Raw genomic sequence first — 22,634 nt, forward strand, 5'->3', positions numbered from 1 at the left:
TGCCTGGGAGTGTCACAGAAGTGGTCACAGGCAGAGCCAGGACCACGCCCAGGGCTTCTGACTCTTGGCCATGGGTCCTAGGGTCAGAGATTCAGGATGAGTCAGAGGGGGGTGCCCTGCCCCATCGAGTGCTGTACTCCAGAATGGACAGAGCAGCAAGCGCCGGGGCACCACTCTGTGTCTTGTGCCCACTGGTCCATACTGAGCATGGCCTGGCTCCTGCCGAGGCTCTGGCCAGGACAGCCCGGGTGATCTAAGGGCCAAAGCAGCTGGAGGGCTGGGCTGTCAGAACCCTCACTGAGCGCCTTTGTTGCAAAGACCTGCATGCCCACAAGCAGCCTGAAAGTTGGTCCAGTCACCCCAGACTCTTTTCCCAGCAGGGAAGGCCAAGGCTGGAAGCATCAGGCTGTGTCCATGCAGAAGTGGGAGCACTCACTCATGCAGAGAGGAAGGAGGGAGAAGGGAGCAAGGACAGAGGAGGGAGGCAGTGAGAAAAGAAGCGGGGGCAAAGAGAAGAAAGAGACGGAAAGGAGAGAACAGAAGAGGGAAAGGAGGGAAAATGAGGGGGAGATGGGAAATGAGGAGGTGGAAGAAAGTGGGCAAAGTCTGGAAGGGAAGAGAGAGAAAAGGGGAGCGAGGGTGAGTCATAAAAGGAGGGCAGAGGGAGAGGAACCAACCAGAGAGAGAGCAAGATCGGAGCCGGTGGAGAGGAGGGTGCCAGGAGCTGACTGTCCGCCCAGTGCCCTGCAGCCTGGCATTGTACGCTGCCCACCCCCACCCCGGGGAGCCGGCAGGGGGGAGGCAAGCAGCGTGGGGGGTGGGGGGGACAAGGGAGGCGGGAAGAGGAGAACACCAGGCAAGGAAGGAAACACGCCCACGGCACGGGGGACAGATGGACACGGGACACACGAAGAACGCCAGGGACAAGGCATTTAACAAGACGAAAACAAAACAAAAACAAAGAAAAAAATCAACATTAGTTGGTGTTCTGAGTCTAGAATCTGGCCACACACTTGAGGGAGGTGGGCAGGGTGTCAGACAAGAAGAGAGGGTGGATCCGGGGTCTCACTTCTCTGAAGGACAGGTGGACGTTCTGAGGTCCAGTAGGACACCACTCACCTCTCTTTCCTAACCCCAGCGTGGAGCAGGAAGCTGCCAGCCTGGGACCAGGAGATTTCAATCCTTTGGCTCCACATCTCACCCACCCTCATGGGCAGCATGTCCCCGTTCCAGGACCTCTCTCTGCTCATGGTCATCTCCCTGCCCCTGGATTAATCAGTGACCCTTCCAGTCTCAGCCCAAGGGTCATCTCCCCAGGCATCAGGGCATTCCTTGGCCCTTTATTCTTCCATCACACCCTCCTTAGTAATCCTCTTCCATGGGGGCCACTTAGGAACCACTTCAAGTCCTGCCCCAGACTACTGGGCACCACTGAAAAGTCCTTAAGATGAGCCTGCCTGGATGCACTGTAAGGACCTGGGATGTCTTTTTCTTCAACCCAGCTGACTCCAATCCATCTCACACGCCAGGGGCTGCACAGTGACCAGTCTCACTTCTTTCTGGCTTCCAGAGAGCCATACCTTTTGAGTTTTCTCTGCTTCAAAAGCTGCTCCACATCAGTTCGTTTGTTTGTATTTACTGGTTCCTCCTCATGTCTCAAAGCTCCAGAACTCAATCCTAGGACCTCCCCTCTGTCTGTGCTCACCCCCTCAGTAAGATCATGCAGTTTCTTACTTCACATGACATCACAGCCTGATATCTCCCACATTCCTAAGCTCCCATCTCTCCCCCATAAACTCCTGACTCATACATCCAACCATCTTAAACACTTCATGGGCATCTCAAACGTAACGTGGCCCAAGTCACACTTCTGATATCACCTCTAAGACTGCTCTTCCCACATTCTTCTCCATCTGAAAGAGCAACTCCTTCCTTTAGTTGCTCAAGGAGAAACCGTGACTTTTCCTTCTCTCAGGAAGCTTTGCACTTGCTATTTCCTCTGGCACATTCCCTCCCTACCCAACAAAGTTTTTCCCCTGACCATCCAACTACCCCACCACCACCCTTTACCCTTCACTGGCCCTTCACTGCTTTATCTCTATGGCACTTATCATCCATCTGACAAATTATACGCGTATTTGCTTACCGGTTTATTGTCCATTTCTACCTCTTAAAAAAAAATCTTTATCTTTTTTGTTTACCACCATTTCTCCTGAGCCTACCTAGGCGAACATGTAGCGCAGACAAGGGGCACACGTTGAGTGAATGACAGAATGGGCCTTGATCTTGTCTCGTTTTCCCATGATGACATATCAAAACTGAATTCTTAATTCAAGCTCTCAAAAGTTGACACCAATATTCCACTCCATCTGTATCCATTCTCTATTCTTATTTCACGAAGAGGTACCTTACCTCCTCAGCTCAGATGTGTGCTCAATTGTATCTGACTCTTTTCAATCCCATGGGCTGTAGCCCATCAGGCTCCTCTATCCACGGAATTCTCCAGGCAAGAATACTGGGGTGGGTTGCCATTTCCTACTCCAGAGGATCTTCCTGACCCAGAGAGCCAACCTGCGTCTCTTGCATCTCCTGCCTTGGCAGGCAGATTCTTTACCAATTGTGCCACCTGGGAAACCCCTATCTTACCGCCTGGTTGAGCCTAAATTATCTACCCAGGTATCTACTCCTAAGCCTACCCCTTCCTTATCTCCAAAGAGACCTGTTCTGTCAGTTTCCCTCTCTCTCTTGTATCTTTCTCGTCTCACTCTTCCCCCCATGCCCAACCTCTCTCTCTTCCACCTCTGAAAACTCTCATGGCTCCTATCTTCACACAAAGAAGCTCTCAGTATCTTGCCACCCGCTTTAGCTACCACCCTCTTCCCCTTTATCACAAAACCGTTCAAAAGAATGGATGATGTGCTGTCTGCACTCTCTCCTCTCACTCCTCAGTCCCTCGGTCCGGCTTCCGTCACCACCACTCTGCTGAAAATATGCCTCCGAAAACCCCCGAGGCCACCTGACTGGCAAGCCCGGTGAATTTCCCCGAGTCTTCCTCTTCGTGATCGCCCCACAGTGACGCTGCTGGCCTCCTGGGACCCCTCTACTATTCTGACTTCTATGATGACCCACTGTCTCAGGGCCTTCTCCTGGCCCAGAACATCCGTTCTCCAGGCCCTGCATGGCTTCCATTCCCTCACGGCCATTTCATTCTAAGCTCTTTTCTCTCCACGCCGTCTGATATATAGAGATTTCATCCATGCCCAAAGCTTTAACCTTCATCTTTGCAAGGATGACTCCCAAATCCATAGCTCTTTCCACACTCTCAGGTCCAATTCCAGATGTCCGATCGCCTTTCATATCTCTCTATCCGGAGCCTCCACTGTCACTCAAATTCAACATAACCAATACTGAGATCTTCATCTTACACCAAACTGCTCCTCCTCCTAACTTCTGGCTTGTTAATGGAACAATCATTCTGTTTCTATCTATGGAGGCTCAGAACTATCTTTGGTATCTCCCTCCTCTTCACTTACTATACCCAATCAACTTGTAAATGCGTTGCTCCTCATCCCACTACAGCATCCCTGCCCCCATCTCTTCTTTTCATTTCCATGGTCAGCACCCTAATTCAGCCCCCATCACCCAGGTTAGCCAATAAGCTCCTAGCATCTCCCAGCTCAAAGTCTCTCCCCTTTTGTATCCTTCCTCCCCAGACCCACCAAATACATCTTCCTAAACTACAGTTCTGATCATGGCATCCTTTCCTAAAACACAGTAATGGCTTCCTTCACTTCCACTAGCTAAGATTCAAGCTTCTCCATCTGGCATTTAAAACCAACCAGACGCAAGCCCCAGGCTCCTTTCTTCACTCTCCATTACACAGCCTATCTGCTCTCAACCCACTCCATTCTTCAAACACATCCTATGCCTTCCTAGCTTCATTAGGAGCCTTCCCTTTCCAATAATCTCACCCATTTCAAACTCCTATCTTCCAAGGCTCTGGTTAAAATATATACTCAACACAGAGCCACCCCAGTCTCTCTAGCTGATAGTGATCTTTCTTTTTTCTTCATTCCCACAGAACTTTTCTTCATATTTCTCTTATTACAAAGAACTTCATTTTAAAGGTCTAGTTCTTTTTCCCCTTACTAAACTCTAGACTCCTTAAGGATAAGATCCACATCTGATTTCCAACATGCATTGAAATCTCTACCTTTAGAGACACCTGAGACCAGTCCAGGCACAGAATCAGGATCGTATGAAAACTTGCTTGGACTCAACAACTCTGACTCTTATTTCTTTTTCGTGTCTTATTGCACTGGCTAGGATAGCCAATACAATGTTAAATGATCGCGGTGATAACAATCATGTTTATTTTATCCCTGGTGTAATGGGAATGCTTCTGTTTCACAAGAAAGTGTGATATGTGCTTCAGGTTTCTGGTATCTACTCTTTATCAAGTTAAGAAAACTACTCTGACATTCTGTGAGAGCTAAGCTGAAATAAGACATAAGTAGCAGTTGGATCACAGTGGCAGGAACCAAGGACACAGAACTGAAGTACAGAGGACAGCCAAGGAGGAAAAGGCAGACCTGAGGGTGAAAGGCCAGAAGAAACTAGATCATATTCATGACCACATAGAGGTTCTCCTCAGACCTGAGCTCCCTAGGTTCCTCATGTTGAAGCTTATATTCCAGCTCCTTGCAGAAGAATACAGAATGAGAAGAAAGAGGTAGTGCTGAAAGTCTATCCTTTGGCTCCTAGACTGTTTTACAACTTAATCCTGCTGGTGCATCTTTATCTACAACAAGCACTGCAGATATCCTGAAGGCCTACTGAAGACGTTGTGCAAGCAAGATCTGCTGACATAAGAAATACTGGTCATGAGAGGGCATAGACCAAGGAGACCTTCTGAAGCCCTCGGGACCAAATATAACTGTCCCTTCGATACATCTTAGCCCTTCTCCTGATGGAGTCACTCAGAGTTGGCGGAGGAGATGACAGCAGGGTTGGGACACAGATACTGTGCCAGTAATATCCCTCCATCCTGATGACTTCTTGGCAGCCAGAACCTGAGCAGCTACAGGATATGGAGGTTGAGAGGCAAGACCTCAGAAACTTGTAGGAGAGAAAACGCTGAGCGGAGAGCCACTGTAAGATGGACATCTTTCTGGGGCCATTAAAGTATGGCTTCCTCTTGAGCTACACAGAAGGGTTCTGGGAGGGGGAGGAAATTCATCCTACTCTCTTTAGATACCTCATACTTCTCTTCTTCTATTATAAATAACTGCATTTTAAAGTTCTAGTTCTTTTTTCCCCTTACTAAACTCTAGACTCCTTAAGGATAAGATCCACATCTGATTTCCAAAATGCATTGAAATCTCTACCTCTAGAGACACCTGAGACCAGTCCAATCGCAGAATCAGGGTAAATTTCTTTGGATACTGCCCATCATTAGACTAGCGTGTCACTATTCCTCAGGCCACCACCCCAACTCTGTAAAATACTGAGAGACCCATTCTTTTCCCGTCAACAAAACCAGGAATAAAATGGTTTCTTCTGACAAGCCAAGTATTCTTTATCTTACTGGCCCAGATGTGGACAAAAATAGAAGATGGCAGTCCCTTGGAGACCACCCCGTGGAGCATTTTGCCCCTCAGGTTATAGAGCTACTCATCTTATCCTTTGACCCTTGGTTAAAGCTGATGTGTCGCTAGACCAAATCTCCAGGGAAGGTGAAGCCCTTGATTGCCAATTTCCATAGTGTGAATACTGCCATTATGGCCAATTTCAAGTTACCCATAGTTGAACTGGGGGCTGTGTTCTGCTCTGAAGTACAGAAGCAGGACATCCATGTCCCCACACCAGATCCTGGACTCAGCCTCAAAGCCAACTGGCCTGGCCCCAGCTCCCTCCCTAAACCAACTGTCCGTCCTCAAGAAGGGTGTCTCCCTCCTTGCAGCTGGCATGGTGACTCAGCTTCCCCTAAATTTAGGAAAAGGGACAGAAGGCAGACTCAGCTGCCCAGGCTCCTCTTCTGACCTCCTTCCACCCTGTCATCTGAGGGGCCTGGCACAAGGTCCCCCTCACCCCAGGCTCTTGTCTACCCCTGCCTGGGCTTCACCCCTACAACAAAGCCAGCTCATAGGATTTCCCACCCAGTTTAGCTATCCCCATGGAATTGTTATAGGCTTAGGACAAAGTGAAGGTAGGGAGTCCTTCCTGTTCCTTGCAACATGGCCTGGACACTCTGCCATTTCTTGCCTTTATCTCCCCAGTAAACCTGTCTGGTTGCCCCACTCTCTTTCCTCTCTTCAGAAAGATAAGTCCATTCTCTGGCAGGAAAGAGAGATCTGTTTCTCAGTGCCTGCTCCCCATACAGAGCTGGTCCTAAAGCAAGGACTAGCAGGATAGCTGAACAAGGCTGATCTTGGCCTCCTTGGAGACATAAATATCCTGAGAGGACCCACTAGGGTTAAACACTCAGAGTCCAAGGGCTTTGGGGCACCCTCTCAGACACTGTTATGTCTCTGGGAGGGCCAAAAAAGGAACTGGAGTCCACAGAGGCCTCCCTTCAACCTTCTCCACTACAGGTAGCTACAGAGAGTATCTCATCTCTGCCTAGGAAAATCTGTACTCCAGTCCCAGAGTCACCACCTCCAGGAAGCTTTCCCTGATTGTTCTAGGTGGTAAGCCTTACTTTCCCAGGCTCTGGGGCTTTGGTCCCCATCTCTGTTGTAGCACACACTGCACTCTGTTAGAATAATCTGTCTGTGTACCTCTTTCCTCACTAGATTGAAAACTCCTGAGACACTGATCTTTGAACCACAAGGCCTGGCTTGTGGTTCAGGCACAGAATGCAGGAAGGGATGGGTGGCACATAGGTTCCTAAAAGCCTCTTCCCCAGGCCAAAATGGCACTCACTGAGGCATGATGGTTGTGCCTGTATGATGGCTGTGCCTCCCCCTAGCAAAGCCAACCAAGACCAAAGAGGGAAGTTGTGGAGGGAATAAAGAGGGGACACCCAGCACTCACAGCCCCTGAGGCTCTTACCTGCCACCCGGTGGGCCACCAGCCCCTCCAAGTTCAGTGGTTGCTCCTCTGGAGTTCGGGATGGGTCTGAAGTCACCTCCTTTGGTGGGAGCTGAGGCTGAGTAGTGAGGCCAGGGAGAGAGGCTGGGGGCTGCTGAGGCCCCAGAGAGCTCTGGGTGGTTGGAAGGAAGGCAGGTGAGGAGGAGGTGGCCGGGCTCTTTGGATGGTAACTCTGGTTGGGCCCAGTCGGACACGGCTGATAATCATAAGGTGAGTAAGGCCTGCCAGTGGGAACGGACTCCAGGGAGGCCCGGGGGGCTGGCTCAGGGGTTCCCAAGGAATGCCCACTGGGGATGTAGCCAGATCTGGACTGGGTCAGTGGGTGGGACTGGCAGGAGGAGCCAGAGAAGGGCTGGGAAGAGAGCGGAGAAGCCCCTGGCCAGGCCCCAGGCACGCTCTGGGACTTGTGTAGGGGGGCTCCCGCCGTGGCTGGTTCCAAATCAAGCATCAGCATGTTGAGGGCTTCGATGGACTGCTCAATCTCCTGCTGGGAGGCTGCACGTGGGAACTCGGGGAGGCCAGACATGGAGGGCTCTGCTAGTGGCTGGGGGCTGGGCCTGCTGAGCCCAAGGCTCTCCAAGTGGGCTCTTTCCTGTTGGCGAGGAGGTGGGCGAGGCTGCTGCTGCTGCTGCTGCTGCTGTTGCTGCTGCTGCTGCTGATGCTGCTGCCAGGAATTCAGGCCCCTCTGCACAGCCTCCCGGCTGCTCCCACCACGGGCTGGAGCTGGGGGCAGCTGGGGCTCCGTTTCAGGAAAGGACTGAGAGCGAAACATACCATTGGCGTCATGGCCATAGTGGGAGGTGGTCGCTGACTGTGGCCAGGCTGGGTGGGGTCCCTCCCGCTGGTAGCCAGCTAAACCCTCCTGTGCGGAGTAGGAGGGCCTCATGGGGGCTGTGCGGCCAGCCTGGGCAGGCACCGCCCGGCTGGCAGACTCATAGGGGTAGCCCCCGCCGTTGACCATAGGTTCCATGGGGTAGGGCTTGTCCAGACCATTGGTCAGTGGGGAGAGGGCCTCTGGGTAGCCACCCTCACTGGTGTTGGTGACTCCATCCAGGGAGGACAGGGTGCCCATGCTGCCCACGCTGTGCCCATCCTGGTTGGGCAGCTCATCGTCCAGGATGTCCGTCTCCCGCTCGGACGCTAAGGCCCCGCCGTTGACGTGAACCTGGGCTGGGACGATGTGGCGGCCAGAGGAAGGCGCAGCAGGGCCTCCCACTGGGCGGGACCGGAGATGCTGAGGGTGGTACATGGCGCCTTGCTTCTCCCGCTCCAAGCCGAAGCCACTGAGCAGGCGGTCCAGCTCACGCTTCTCCTCGGGACTCAGGGCAGCAGGGGCATTGGCAGGGCCAGGGGCAGGCTCATCAGTCTTGTCTGTCTTGGTGGAGGCTGTGGAGTTGCCTGAGTCGCTGCTCACAGAGAGGGTGTGCTCCACGTGATTGGGGGTGGCTGACAGCACAGGCCGCGTGGCGTTGACAGCCCCGGTGCTGCCGTGCAAGGAGTCCTTCTTCTTCACCTTGGCATACAGGCTCCCGTCCAGGGGTCCCTGGGTATGGCCCACAACCTCTACAAGAGAAGGACCAGAGGAGAGACAGAGAGCAGACATCAGTGGGAGGTGGGACATCCTCCATTCTCCCAAGGAAAGCATCTGAGAGCTTCCCTTCCCTGGATCCCCAAAGGGAATCCGCTGAGAGCAGAACATACCACTGGGGTCATGGCCATGGTGGGAGGTGGTCCCTCCCACTGGTAGCCAGCTAAACCCTCCTGTGCGGAGTAGGAGAGTCCCATGGGGGCTGTGTAGCCAGCCTGGGCAGGCACTGCCAGGCTGGCAGACTCATAGGGTTAGCCCCCACTGTGAACCACCTTCAGCATCTCCAAAGGGAATCCTCTCAACCCCCAGAGATAGAGCCGAAGTGGCAGAAAGGACAAAAGGACCCCTTCCCAAGGCTTCTGAGCAGAGCCTCCCCAGCACCCAGCAGGGCCAGGGCCAGGCAGTGGAGCCCCAAATTGGTCAGGACACCTGGGGGCAAGATGCCCCAGTTCAAAGCCTGGCTCTGGCACTGCACTCACTTCCCAAAGACCCAGAGGGGCTGGGCCAGGCTGGAGCGCAGTAAAGCCAGCAGGACTGGTGTTAGAGAGAACAGTTTCCCTCTGAATGCCAGGGCCCGTGGGGGTTCTGGAAAGGAGCTTCAGGGGCCAGGAGTAGAGGGAACAGCTTAGGGATGGAGAACACAAAGGCAGAGGTCTTCATCAGGGAGAGGTGACCCCTGCGTCATTTTGTCCGCAGATACTCTGGGCGGCCCGTGAGCAATACTTTCTCTGAAAGGAAAAAGGGAGCGCTGGGTGGCGCGAGGCCAAAGGGCTGACTCAGGAGCGAAGAACTTCCCCGCCCAGAGGAACTCAGTGATTTCACACCCTGTACAGTCAGCAGCCCAGCTTCCAGCCTTCACACACACACACACACACACACACACACACACACCCCTCCCCTTCCCCCACTCCAAGGCAGGCCCTCAACTGGCAAGAAAAGAAAGCCCCCTCCCAAACACTGCAGAGACTCCAGCCCAGACACCAACAGTCACACACAGAAAACCAGACACAAAGACATCCAGAGACACACACTCCCACCAGAAATCACCCAAATCAAACCCCCAGACACTCCACAGGCACTCGTGGAGTACACCAGACAGGCACCCCCAGTCAGAAAGAGCAAGCGTGGATACAAACACACAAATGCTAATATTAACAGCTAACATGCAGGGAACACCTTGCTACATTTACACATACATTATCTCTAATCCTGTGAATTGGGGCTGTTATGCCTATTTTAAAGATGGAGAAACTGAGACTCGGAAAGGTAAAACCATGTGTTTGCAGACACATAGTACCCGGTAGGGCTTCTCAGGTGGTGCTAGTGGTAAAGAGCCCACCTGGCAGCGCAGGAGGTGTAAGAGATGCCTGTTTGATCCCTGGGTTGGCATGGCAACCCACTCCAGTATTCCTACCTGGAGAATCCCCATGGACAGAGGAGCCTGGTGGCTACAGTCCATGGGGGTGCAAAGAGGCGGACACAACTGAGCAACTAAGCATGCATGCACACAGTACCTGGTAAAGCTGGGATTTTAAGTCAGAACTAATTTAAAATTTAAAATAAAAGTAAATTAAAAGTAAATCAGAACTCTGAAGACCACATAACTTTTTTATTATTCTACGCTGTTATATCTCACACACACACAAACACACCCTTAGGAAAAAACACACAAAAAAGCAGCAAAACCCCAAAATAAGTACTTAAATTTAAAGCCACAAACATTTAAGAAAATACAAGCTCCTACCATGCCCAAGGACTAGCCCTCAGGCCAGAAGTGGCAACCTCTAAAAATAAACACTCATACAGAAGCCCACGGCCAAAAACAAGTGATCAGACAACCACAAAACAGGAACATCCTGATCAACATACACACACACAAACCACAGGCCGACCAAATGACGTCACCCAAGCACTAGCACTAAGATGCTCGATGAGGCCCATCATGCACACACACCCCCTGGGGGCTGGAGGCGCTGCCTGTTCACGTAACTCCAGAAGCATCTCTCTGCCCCCAGTTCTCCCTGGGACTTTGGGACCTCAGCCAGCAGCAGGCCCCAAGTGATACTGGGCCAGAGTGCTGCCACAGCCGAAGGCTTACGGGGATGGCACTGGTCTGAACTAAAATGGGGTTTCAGCTGAGAAGGTCCGATTCTCCAACAGCCTGCCCCTAATGCTACTGAGACACAGTTGTGCACACATTGCCTCTCCCAACTCGCCTGGCATCATCCCTATTGTTGTTTAGTCGCTAAGTTGTGTCCGACTCTTTGCAATCTCACGGACTGCAGCCTGCCAGGCTCCTCTGTCCAGGCGATTCTCTAGGCAAGAACACTGGAGCAGGTTGCCAGTTCCTCATCCAGAGGGTCTTCCTGATCCAGGGAATGAACTCACATCTCCTGCATTGGCAGGCAGGTTCTTTACCGCTGAGCCACCTGGGAAGCCCTGGATCATCCCTAACCGGGCCGAAATGCAGTTGAGAGGCTGCCCCTCATGCCCTGTCTTTCCAAAGAACCAGGCTCCATGCTACACTCACAAAACAGAGACTCCGCTGGCTGTTTCCAGAGGAGAAAAGCATTACAGACAGAAGGTTCTCATCCACTCATATCTTGGTGGGGAAGGGGTGGGGGTGGGGGAGGGTAAGGTTCCCTCAAGGATGGGCCCCTCACACCACTTACTGGGAATCTAAAGAGCTGTCCTTCCTTCTCACCTGAAAGGAAAGCCGCTGGCCCCTTCCTAGCCGCTGGCCCCTTCCTAGGCCCTGGCCCCACTCTGCAGCCCACACTGTGAGATGATAGAGTATTCCTCCTGAACTAGGGATCTCTTCCATCCCCTGAACCCCCTAATTTCCCAGGTCCATACATACACAGTCCAGGAAGCGGGGAGAGGAGTGAAAGGTGAGGTGTCCCATGGCCTCCCATTTATACTCAGAAGGCAACGAGACCCCCTGCGTGCAAACCAGCGCAGGCCTGAGTGCCCCTTCCTTCCAGGAGAAAGCACACCCACTCCAGGATCTCCCTAGGGTCCACCAAAGAAGAGTTTTTGGCAAGAGAGATAAGAAAGCATCTCCCAAGACAGAAAAGGAAAATTCACACTGATCACCGCTACCAGACATCTTGGCCCATTTGGGCCAACCCCACTCTCCATCGACTTTGAAAATGCCAATATTAAACTTCCCCTGTCATGTCATTTACCCCAATGTGGGCTACTGTTTGCAGGAACAACAACAGGATAATAACTGCCAGGCCACTGGGGTTTAGTAAGAAAATCGAAGAAGTAGAAGCTGTTTAATTGAATCCTTTTTGCTAAGCACAAATGGAAATGTCTATTTCTGTCCTCAAAGAAGGGGCCGGCTGCTCCTGACGCCCAGGGCTGGCAGCATACTCCAGGCTGTTCTACACTTTCAGTGGGTGGTCTTCCTTTTTAAAATAAGAGAGGACACCCGGGCCCATCCCAGGTCTGTCAGCCCCCGGGGCGGGGGTCGACTGAAACCCTAGCGCACCACCAGCATGACCCACGAGGCACAAACACCTGCTGCTCCCATCAGAGATGAAGGAAAGTGCCCGTGTCCCCCATGCCATACAACACGCTCACCTACCCCCTTCTCCCCATCGACCACGGCCACATTAAGAGCTATTTACCAGGACCACAAGGAGCCGGAACATGTCGGTTTCAATCTATTAAGGCAGGAAGGGCAAAAGAGAGAGGCGGCCAGACCAAAGGGGAGTGAAATAGTTGGGGGGGAGGAGAGGGAACTGGAGTGGTGAGGGAAGTTGGCTTCAAGGCTCTCAAGCTAGGAGCCACCAGATGCATCTTCAAGTCCCAGCAGCTGTCATGGGCGTGGCCGACTCAGGTAAAAGCATCTCAGAGGAGAGGGAGCTGGACCTCCAGTGGGAGGGGACAGGGGATCCGGATGGGCCCATGGGTGTTGAGATGGGTGACAATGGAGCAGAAGGGGGAAACACAAGGTATGGGCAGCCCAGAGTGGGGAGATCTCCCAGGTCCCCAGCCCAGACCAGACTGGACTTCCTGCCCACTTCTCTAGGGAAGTGAAGTCCACAGTCTCTTCCAGGCCGTGCTTGTTTTGTCTGACCACACCTCGCTCTTCCCAGCAGCTGCTCCAAGCCCTGGGCTCCACCCTCAACGCTGAGCTCGGCTGCACCAAGGGGCCCCTATTCCACGGCAGCCGTAATTCAGATGTGCGTGTCATGCTTCTGGAAAGCTCTGAGGAAAATCCCCAGCTGATCTGGACGCGGGCTACTCCCTACTCCCCAGGCTCCCTCCAGTGAACGGTGGGAGTTCAAGTGGGGCTGGAAGCACAGAACAGGCCAGTCCCCTGGAAAGGAAAGACGCATCCATCTGCTGTGCTTCAAAGGAGCAAAAGAAATCAACACAGGACATTAAGGTGATAAAAGTTGGACAGTTGTCTGATTTTCATGTTCTTAAGAATCTCCTCCGAGGATTGTTTAAGAAAAAAAAGAAAAAAAGTAGATTCCAGGGCTTTATCTCCAAAGATTTTCACTCATTGATCTAGGGCAGGACTAAGAATCATCATTTAAACTAGCTCCCAGCGGCTTCTGGGTCACCTCTTGAGTAACCTTGACCCCGGTGGTCAGCGTTTTGAGCCCTGAGGTTAAGGACCTTCACTTCTTTCACTAATGTCAGTGGGGAGAGGTCATTTGTTTAGATGTCAGCGCAGACAGGCCAACCAGGAAAAAGAAAGGGTGCCAGCCTAGTGGACTGCAGGAAAGTGATTCAGCGAGGAGAGATCCCCTCTGTGTCCCACAGCAGGCCTGCTGTGCACCATGAGTGATTTATTAAGGTCTTCAGGATGGGGCCCTTCATGATAAGAAGTCCTTTGGGTCCACATCCAGCAAAAGAACAATTCATTAAAAGACATTACCCAGAGCAGTGATGACCAACCAACGTGGAGGAAAATCAATGTGCTGCCAACAGGAAGGGACATGGTGCCCACCCCAGACACAGGGGTTTAGAGGCAGGCGGGGGCCCCAGCAAGCCAAGAGGACTCTCAGCACTTTAAACGTGGGAATGAGGCATCAAAAACCATGTGTGTCAGGAAGGTAGGTGAGCTCTGACAAACACTGAGGCTTGGCCAGGAGGTAGCCAGGGGAGCCAGTTCTGGGCATGTTAACCCTTTAGCTACAACCTCTTCTCCAGCTATGGGAGAAGGTGGGTCGGGGCTAGGGCTGGGGCTGTTGAGAAGTGGCACGTGAATGCCAGAAGAAGGGTACCAGGGAGGCCAGAGGGATGTGATTCTGTAGAAAAAGCAGAGGAAAAGCAGCCCCTCCCTCCTCACCCCTGCACCAAATACACCCATCACCCAGAAGGATGACGCCCATCTTAATAGCTAACTCAGCCAACTCAACCACTTAAACCATGCGGAGCCTGGCCTCCCAGACCATCAGGTGAAGATTCAGATGCTTACTGGTAGGTCTGCACAGTGACAAGATTCAGGAACTAAGCATCTTGAGCTGGGCCTGAAACCTCCAGGCACACTAACCTCTCTTGTCTCCATTTCACACCTCTCATCGCCCACAAAGTAAGGCCCAATCCCCCTCCCTCCTCATTCATGCAGACCTTTCATCATCTGGCCCCTGCCTGCCTTTTGAAGCCTCATCTTACTGTTCTCGAAACTCTGACCACGCCCCACTCTACTCTTACTGTTTCTATGCTCTTTCCCACCTTGTGCCTCGAACATGCTGTCAGCTCTCCTCAAAGACCCTTCCCTACCCTGCTGCCACAACTGTCAACCTCCCTGGCAAACCTCTTCTTCCTCCTGGAGGCTCAGTCTGAACCTCTCTGGGAAGCCTCCCTCTGCCTTACCCCTTTCCTACAGTCCTCCAGACCCAGATAAACTTTTTAAATTCCCATTGCCCTGTTCCCATGACTGTAACACTGGTCACACCAGACGGTCACTATTATTGCCCATGTTTGTTTTCCCCACTGAACTCCTTGAGGAAGGCCTTTACCTCTTTACCTCAATCCTCCAGTACCTAGTTCCCAGACAGTATGATTCATAACGTGGTGTATGTGAAGAGGGTATATAATTCAATGCACAGCTCACATAGCTATACAGGATGGCCCTACAGAGTGCAGGGTCTGGTACACGTTAGAGGCTCCATCACTGCTTTTTGCAGGACATTCATGCTCAGACACTCAGTCCTGTCTGTCACGTTGTGACCCCATGGACTATAGCCCGCCAGGCTCCTCTGTCCATGGAATTCTCCAGGCAAGAATACTGGAGTGGGTAGCCATTCACTCCCCCAAGGGATCTTTCTGACCCAGAGATTGAACCTGGGTCTCCTGCATTGCAGGCAGATTCTTTACCCTCTGAGCAACCAATGCATGACATTAAAGTTTTATATACTCCTGTAAGCCACTGAGATGCTCTTCTTCCACTGCTATCCAGAGAAGTGGAAAATTAGGGATTCAAGGTGGACCCCAAGCTTCCCTGAATGGGAAGAGACACATTGCCACCAAAATATCATGAGAGGGGTGTTCTACAGAACTGGTAGCATAGGCTGCACCCATGGAGGTCCCTGCAAATTGGCTGAGCCAGAGCTTCACCCCACAGCATCCCTCACTGGACTCCTCAGTCACACTCCAGCCCTGTCCAGCGGACATTCACTTTCTTAATCAAGAACCCCTGGGGGTATCTGATGAATTACTCCCCCAAAAACACACAAATACAAACTCTGCACATCATTTCAGAGGGTGATGGACACCCCAGAGTCCACACACGATTCTTATGACATATGCCTATGACATTTAGGGTGCTGCTTCTGGGGGCCCATCCCCATCATCTGGGCTTCTGTGGGGAACACCGGCTCCATTCAGGAGAAATGGGAGGACATGTAGAAAAGGCTAACCTTCTAGCGGCAGGAGCCCGAGGAGGAGCCCAGCCCAGGGCACCACGCCGAGCTGCAGCCGCCCCAGGACAGGTGTGTGAGTGCGGAAGGGCCGACGACGGAGAGGGCTGTGGGAAACCTCAGCCCCGTGGCTCAAGTGTGGCCTCCCGCGGCCCTTCTGTGACAGCGCTGGCCTCCACCCCTGCTGACCACTCCCCCTCCCCACCCCACCCTACACTGACACACACACAACCCCTCCGAGCCAGCCAGCCAGGGCCTGAGGCCACCCTTTGTTCAAAACAGCTCGCAGAGAGTTCTGGAACTTTCCTACATGGGAATGGGCTTCCTTGGGGGATCTGAAGAGCTTCAGAATTAGGGGCCGAAGAGAAGTCCCAAGTCTCTGAAGAGGAACCACAGAGAGGAGGCACGGCCTCCAAGAGACAAAGAGGGCAGGCGACAGGTGCAGCCTGAGGGACGCAGGTTCACCTCGGGGAGAGTCCGTGGGGGCCACAGTGACAAGCACTGGGGGCAGGGACAGATGAGACCGGGCGGCCAAACAGACAGCTGTCTCTCTTCTCGTTTCGCAGCACTCCCAGGGAACCTACTGCGCTTTCCGAGAGTGGAGAGAAGAGAACAAGCTTCCTCCCAGGGCTTCTGCCACTCTTCTCACGGGTGGCTCTGTCCCCTGCACAAGGGACCTCACCAAGGTCACCCCAAACCTGCCTCTGTGGACCCAGGGAGGATCCACAACCGGCCGCCACCCACCAATCTGCTGATGTAAGAAAGAACAGGGAAGGCACTAAGCCCTGCGTCCAAACGCAGTCCCATCCGGATTTCAGAAGATGGAGAAAGCCAGCATTCAAGCAGAAATGAAACCAGAGCCCCCTCCCACCTGCAGCTACTGCCCCACGGCTCTCAGCCAGCACTCAGAGGCAAAGGAACGGAGTCTGAGAGAGACCAAGCAAGTCGGCTGAGCCAAGAGAGCATTTTAAAAGCCAGGAGATCTGGAGAGCTGAACGGCCTCGAAGGCTCAGTTAATCCACTGCCCAACCCCTCGTTTGTTCCACAGGCTCTGGGAAACCCCCAAGGTCACCTAGAGCAGAGGGCATACAGACTCGCCTGCCTGCCTGCCTCCAAACTGAGTGCTCTTCCCGCTAATGGCGCTTCAAGGTGAAGATGGCTGTAGGAGCCTGGGGTGGGGGGCAGGCGGGGGGTACTCTATGTCTGTGACTGCGGCCTAAGAACCTCACCATATAAGACACGGGGCTTGGTCAAGCGGTGATGATAGACGAGTCCCCAGGCCCTCCTCAGGAAGGACCCACACTCTTTACACAGATACCATCTTAACTGGAATTCCTCCAGAGAGAGGGAGTAGGGACAGAAAGCATCCTGGGGGCCTTTATTTCGGACCCGAGGGACCCGGGCCTGCAGAGTGAGCGATCTGCCCCGGTCACAGGCCCGCCCACTCCTGCGAGGTGAATGTGAGCTTGCAGGGCCAGCCTCCCAACTCCAGCCTGGCCTTTGGCTCCCACGCCAGGCACTAGGGGCAGAGCCTGGCACTCCCACTCCCTGCCCTCAGCCTGTTCAGGCAGCGGCTATCACAGGCACACTCTGGACAGTAAAAATAGCTCCCGAGCCCACAGCGACCCAGGTCCCTCTCTGCCAGGCCAAGGCACCCGCCTGGACGCTCACAGATCAGATCCCGGCCAGGGGGACTGTCGAGCCGCCAAGAGTCCTGGCAAAGTTGGGAGAAAGCCATGAATGGCAGCCCACAGGAGGCCAGTGGGGGAATGGTCAGCCCTGGGGTGGGGAGGGTTCCACAAAGCTCAGGTCACAGAGCTGGAGAGTTGGGGGTGCTGTCCTGAGTAAGTGGGAATGTTTCAGGGGCTAGTCAACGCCTCCACCACATGCCCTCTGCCCACCCCATCCTCTTCCACCATGAACCATTACCCCAAAGAGTGAGGCTGGCTCAGATACACTGCCCCCCTCCTACATATGCAGCCACCCCTCAGATTTGAGGTGGCATCTGCTCCATGTCCCAGGGCAGTGAGTCCAGGAGGGAGGTGGCCAGGTCGGCTCCATCTGTGCCCAAAGGCAGCACACTGCTGCCGCAGCCCCACAGAGCCACACGCCCTTCCCCAGTCCAGGTCCACGGCAGACCCCAGCCCCCGCGCCCAGAAGCTGCCCACCACCCTCTCCCCAGGTCTAGCAGGGAGCCACACAGGAGAAACACCTGCCCAGCAGACACTTACCCTCTGGACAGAGGGAGAGAGGAGGGAAGGGAAAAGACGTGCTCTGAAGTGCCCCCTCGTCCCTCAAGTTTCAAATAATTCCTCCATGGCGGCAGCTCCCAGCACCGCCGCTGGTCTGTGTCCTACTCAGGCTCCCTCGGACTGTCAGGAGTGGGAGGAGCAAGTGCCGCCTGCCTGCCCATACACACACACACACACACACACACACACACACACACACACTCCCTCCCTCCAGCTCTCACTCGCTCTCTCCCCCTCTCCGCTCAGCTCTGCCTCACTCTGGCTTGTAGGAAGCCAGTGGGATAAAACTCTGTCTGTAATTTCAGCCAGCTGGGTCCCCAGGGCTTCACTTATCATCCTGTAGCTATGCAGCTCTCGAATGACATCACAGTGGCTTCCCAAGCCCTCCATATGGAGTGAGAAGTGGCCGGGCCAGCCCAGCTCCAGCCCTGGCTCCATCCTAGTCCAGCAACGGCCCCAGCCCACTCCTGGCCCAGCACAGCCCAGCATGGCCCCAGTACCACCCCGGCAAAGCCCCAGTCCCAAATCCACTGTGGCCCCAGGACCCAGAGAAGAAGTGGAAGCAAAACGGCTGGGATGTGAGGTAGAGGGAAGGGTGAGAGTTCCTATGAGGGTACTGAGATTTATTTCCCCAAATTTTTCCACATTTTTTTCCCATTCTCAGCAAATGAAAGGCAGAACAGATGACAACAATTTTCCAGCTGCTGAACAATAAGGTGGAAGTCTTTTTTTCCTCTCTCCCCCTCCATCCCACCCGTTCCCCCACCTCCACAGGGCAGAGTCTAGGAGCCAGGACACTTCCTTGGCTTATAAAAGGGGAAAAAACCCATGAGCTCCTGGATTTCCCAGAGGTGACCGCGGGGCCTGAATGGAGGGACTAGGGTATCACAAAGGCAGGCTGATGGGAGGGGGAAGGGAGCCCCAAAGTGAGGTTCTCAGTGCAAAGCTTTGGCGTCTGGCCCAGGCACCACGACCATTGAAACCTGACTTTGGGAAGGCCAGTGGATGTCTGGTCAAGGATACTGATCTGCCAGAGCACCTGAGAGGCCTCCAGGTGACTGGTCATTCATATTCAGTTTGTTCCCACCTGTGACCACCATGAATGGCAGAAAGAACAACTTTCTGGAATAATCAGTGACATCTCCCCTCACACCCAGGCACCCAGATCCAAAACAGCCCCCTCAGAAGCTAAAGGGGCTCCCCAAAGTCCCCTCCACTGTCCTGGTGTCCCTTTAAAAGTACCAGCAGTCCCTGACAGCAGGATGCCAAAGTCCACCTCTTATCTGCACATCAACTGAATGTACCAACCCCACTCCCACAGGCCAGGGATTTGCAGCCAGGCCAGTGGGGGCCGCAGGGCCTGGTGTCTCCTTGCCAGAGCCCTGGTGAGTTTGCCACCCTAACGTGCTTCTAGAGCCTCCCCATGCTGATGCCCAGACCCTTCACTGCCAGGTCAGGCACTGCAGGCCCGGGAGGGAGAGCCATAACAGATGCAGGCCACTTCCTTCTCCCTTTTCAGAGCAGGCAGCTCATCCCTAGTGCCCTCCCCATTGTCAGCATCACTGGCTGCACTGGTTGTATTACTAAAGGCATGTTTTCCAGAAACCGGGAGGTGACAGGCCTGTGGTGCCCCTCATAGCTCAGAGAGCCCGCATGAGTTGTCTCTTGCTTCAGAGTGATAAAAACCACTGGCAGCAAGAGCTGAGAGTAAAGAAGGAAAGTAAGTGGGAGAACAAGAATGGTGCCCTATACTCTGGCCCCCGCCCTATCCTAAGAGCATCTTCGCAGGAGATGAGGAGGTCCCCAGCCCAGTGACAAAGACTTCATGGAAATCATCAAGAATGAGGATGAGAGAAGAGGGGTTTCATGCCCCAGGCTCCAAACTGGGGGGCAGAAGGATTTCCAGTCTCCTCAGCACAGTTGTCAGATGACAATTTGGACAAACTACTGTAATTATCCTGCTTATCTCTATAGAACCTTCTAGAACTAACAGACAAACTAGGCTCTTGAAAGGATTATAGTCAACCAGTCCACCCTCTCATCCCTGCCCCACAACAGTGTTAACCTAGATTTTATTGGCATACACCCTTCACCTTTATCTGCACACCTGAACCCCATCAATAGTATCATTTTATAAGATTTTGTAAAAATTTTGAAAATAAATGTAACTTCAAGTAGTTCGAGGCATCAATATCCACGATATCACAGATACGGTACAAAAGCTATATACTTCCTCCTCTAATATGCATTAAAATAAATATACCTAAAATAATTCCATATATAATTACCAGTCTGGCCCATATACCATACTTTGGAAACATCATCATACAGCAATCTCTTGTGAGTAGCAATCCGATCCTATGATTCCCTGCTACCATCCAGGGACTAACCGCACCAGAAGCCTTCTGGGGAGTTCTGTGAAAACCTTGACTTCCTGGCTGCACCCCAGACCTCCAGAAGCCGAACTGTCAGGGGTGAAGGTGAAAAGTGAAAGTCACTCAGTCGTGTCCAACTCTTTGCGACCCCATGGACTGTAGCCCACCAGGCTCCTCTGTCCATGGAATTCTCTGGAGTGGGTTGCCATTCCCTTCTCCAGGGGATCTTCCTGGGGATCAAACCCAGGCTTCCTGCATTGCAGGCAGATTTTTTACCATCTGAGCCACCAGGGAAGCCCGTTGTCAGGGGTAGGGCCTGGGAATTGGAATTATAAGACACTCTCCAGTTGAGAATGCAAGGCAGACAGTTTTGGCAAAAAAAAAAAAAAAAAAGTCCTAGCTATATTAAACTGTTTTCAGTTATAAGGATCTTACTATCTACCCCCGAAAGCCCATTGCATCATGAGATGGCTCTAGCAGATAGATTTTAGCTCCTTATCTTTTCCACTAGTTTGTGGTACCCAATGGGGTGGCTCAGACAAGCCAAATCTCTGCACACGAGAGCTTCAGACACTGAATGTGATGTGCACATCCTCGTGAGTCTCTCCTTTGACAGACAATCCTCCCCCACCCCTGCCCCCAAAGCCCCTGAGTCCGCCCTACCTCCCTCTGCTTCCCCTCACCACCTGAGCACTTGCTACCAGAGGTTTTTTATCACTCTGAAGCAAGGGACAGCCCATGTGACCTATGAGAGGCACCACTATCACCTCCCAACTTCTGGAACACATGCCTTTAGTAATGCAACCTAAAATTAAACCCAGCCCTTCTGTTTTGTCTCACTTCAGCACCTTCCAGGAACACAGTGACTAAGAACACAGGCTTAGGGATCAGGTAGACACTGGCTTAAATACAGACACTATACTTAACTAGCTTAGTGCAGCCCTGGGCCAATTACTTAATTTTTTGAGTTTCAATTTCTTTATAAAATGAGTATCTCAGAGAGTATTGCAAAGATCGATATAATGTATGTAAGCACTCAGCACAGCAGAAAAGCACACAGCGGTGCTCGAAATGAGGCACCATATACATACAAGCACCACTCTGACATCCGCTTTTCAGTCCTCCTTCCCTACCCAGCCCCACCCTGAATAGTACCTCGGTGACCCTAGCTCGCTGGGCCCAGGTGAAATACACCTGATGCTTAAGCTTCAGGACATATCATCTGGCCTGTCCTTTCTCTGCTCAAAACTCATGGCAACGACTGTCCAGCAAAGAGAAGAGTCTCACAAAGTGGCCCAGACTCTGAGAATGTGATGTTGCTCAATCAACAAACTCTGGAACTGTCGTGGTATCTGTTACTACCAACAGGATGCCCGAAAATGCCACCCTGTCTCCTACCTCCCGAGACAGCTTCAACACCAAGGACCATGAGGAAGAAAGGATGGCATCTGTCCAGATCTGGCTTTTTGCTCTTTCTCTTAAGGAACAAAATGGGGCTTCTCTGGTAGTCCAGTGGTTAAGAATCCACCTTGCAATGCAAGGGACATTAGTTCTATCTCTGGTCTGGGAAGATCCCACATGCCTTGGGACAACTAAGCCTGTGTGCCACAACTACTGAGCCTGCACTCTGGAGCTCGTGAGCCACAGTTACTGAGACTGTGTGCAGCAGCTGCTGAAGTCTGCATGCCTAGAGCCTGGGCTCCACAACAAGACAAGTCTCTGCAATGAGAAGCCCGTGCACCGCAGCGAGAGAGTAGCCCCTGCTCACTGCAACTAGAGAAAAGCCCTCACACAGCAATGAAGACCCAGTATAGCAAAGAAAAAAAATTGTAAAGGAGCAAAGTGACTGAGTGCTCTGGTTTCCCAGCAGCCTGATCCTCGAAAGGAAGCAGGAAGCAGAAAAGAGCATCTTTGGGGAAGCAGAAAGAGCATCTCCCTAGTGAAAGACGTAAGGTGTCAGAGACAGGGGCTGAAGGGACACCTAGACAGTGGTCCTCCCCTGGGGTCGTGTGCTCCCCAGGGGACATGTGAAAATGGCTGGAAATACTTGGGGTTGTCACATCCAGAAGAAATCCTATTGCATCCAGTGGGTAGAGATGCTACTAAACATCCTCCAACACACACAGGATGGTCCCATGTCCAATGTCAGTGGTGCCACAGCCAAGAGTGGCTGAGCCAGAGTGAGGGCAGAGTGAGTCTGGGGTGTGAGAGACAGAGCTCAGGATAGACTCAGGAGTCCTGGGTCCCAAACCCAGGGGGCTGCTAACTCATCACAAGACATTGGCCAAGTCACTTCCTGGGGCCTCAGTTTCCAACAGGGTAAGTTGAGAGATAAGAGCAAGATGAGCTTTGAACTCTCAGACTTTGGTTCTAAGCAGAACACAAGGAGAGGGGTCTGGACTTTCCAGGGGTTGCGGTGTGAAAGTCTAGGGGAGAGGGAGGG

At 52.8% G+C, this 22,634-nt stretch overlaps 1 protein-coding gene across 3 annotated transcripts in view; it reads right to left on the reverse strand.

The window, feature by feature from the left end:
- The window catches only part of TNS1 (tensin 1), a 134,719-nt gene that overhangs the window by 41,946 nt on the left and 70,139 nt on the right, over positions 1-22,634 (reverse strand). For all 3 annotated transcript variants that reach the window (XM_068967245.1, XM_068967244.1, XM_068967243.1), the window contains one exon: positions 7,054-8,655. In XM_068967245.1, the coding sequence (XP_068823346.1) occupies positions 7,054-8,655 (1,602 nt within the window). The remainder of the gene's footprint in view (positions 1-7,053; positions 8,656-22,634) is intronic.

This window comes from Capricornis sumatraensis, chromosome 3 (genome assembly GCF_032405125.1).
Source record: "Capricornis sumatraensis isolate serow.1 chromosome 3, serow.2, whole genome shotgun sequence".
NCBI lineage: Eukaryota > Metazoa > Chordata > Mammalia > Artiodactyla > Bovidae > Capricornis > Capricornis sumatraensis.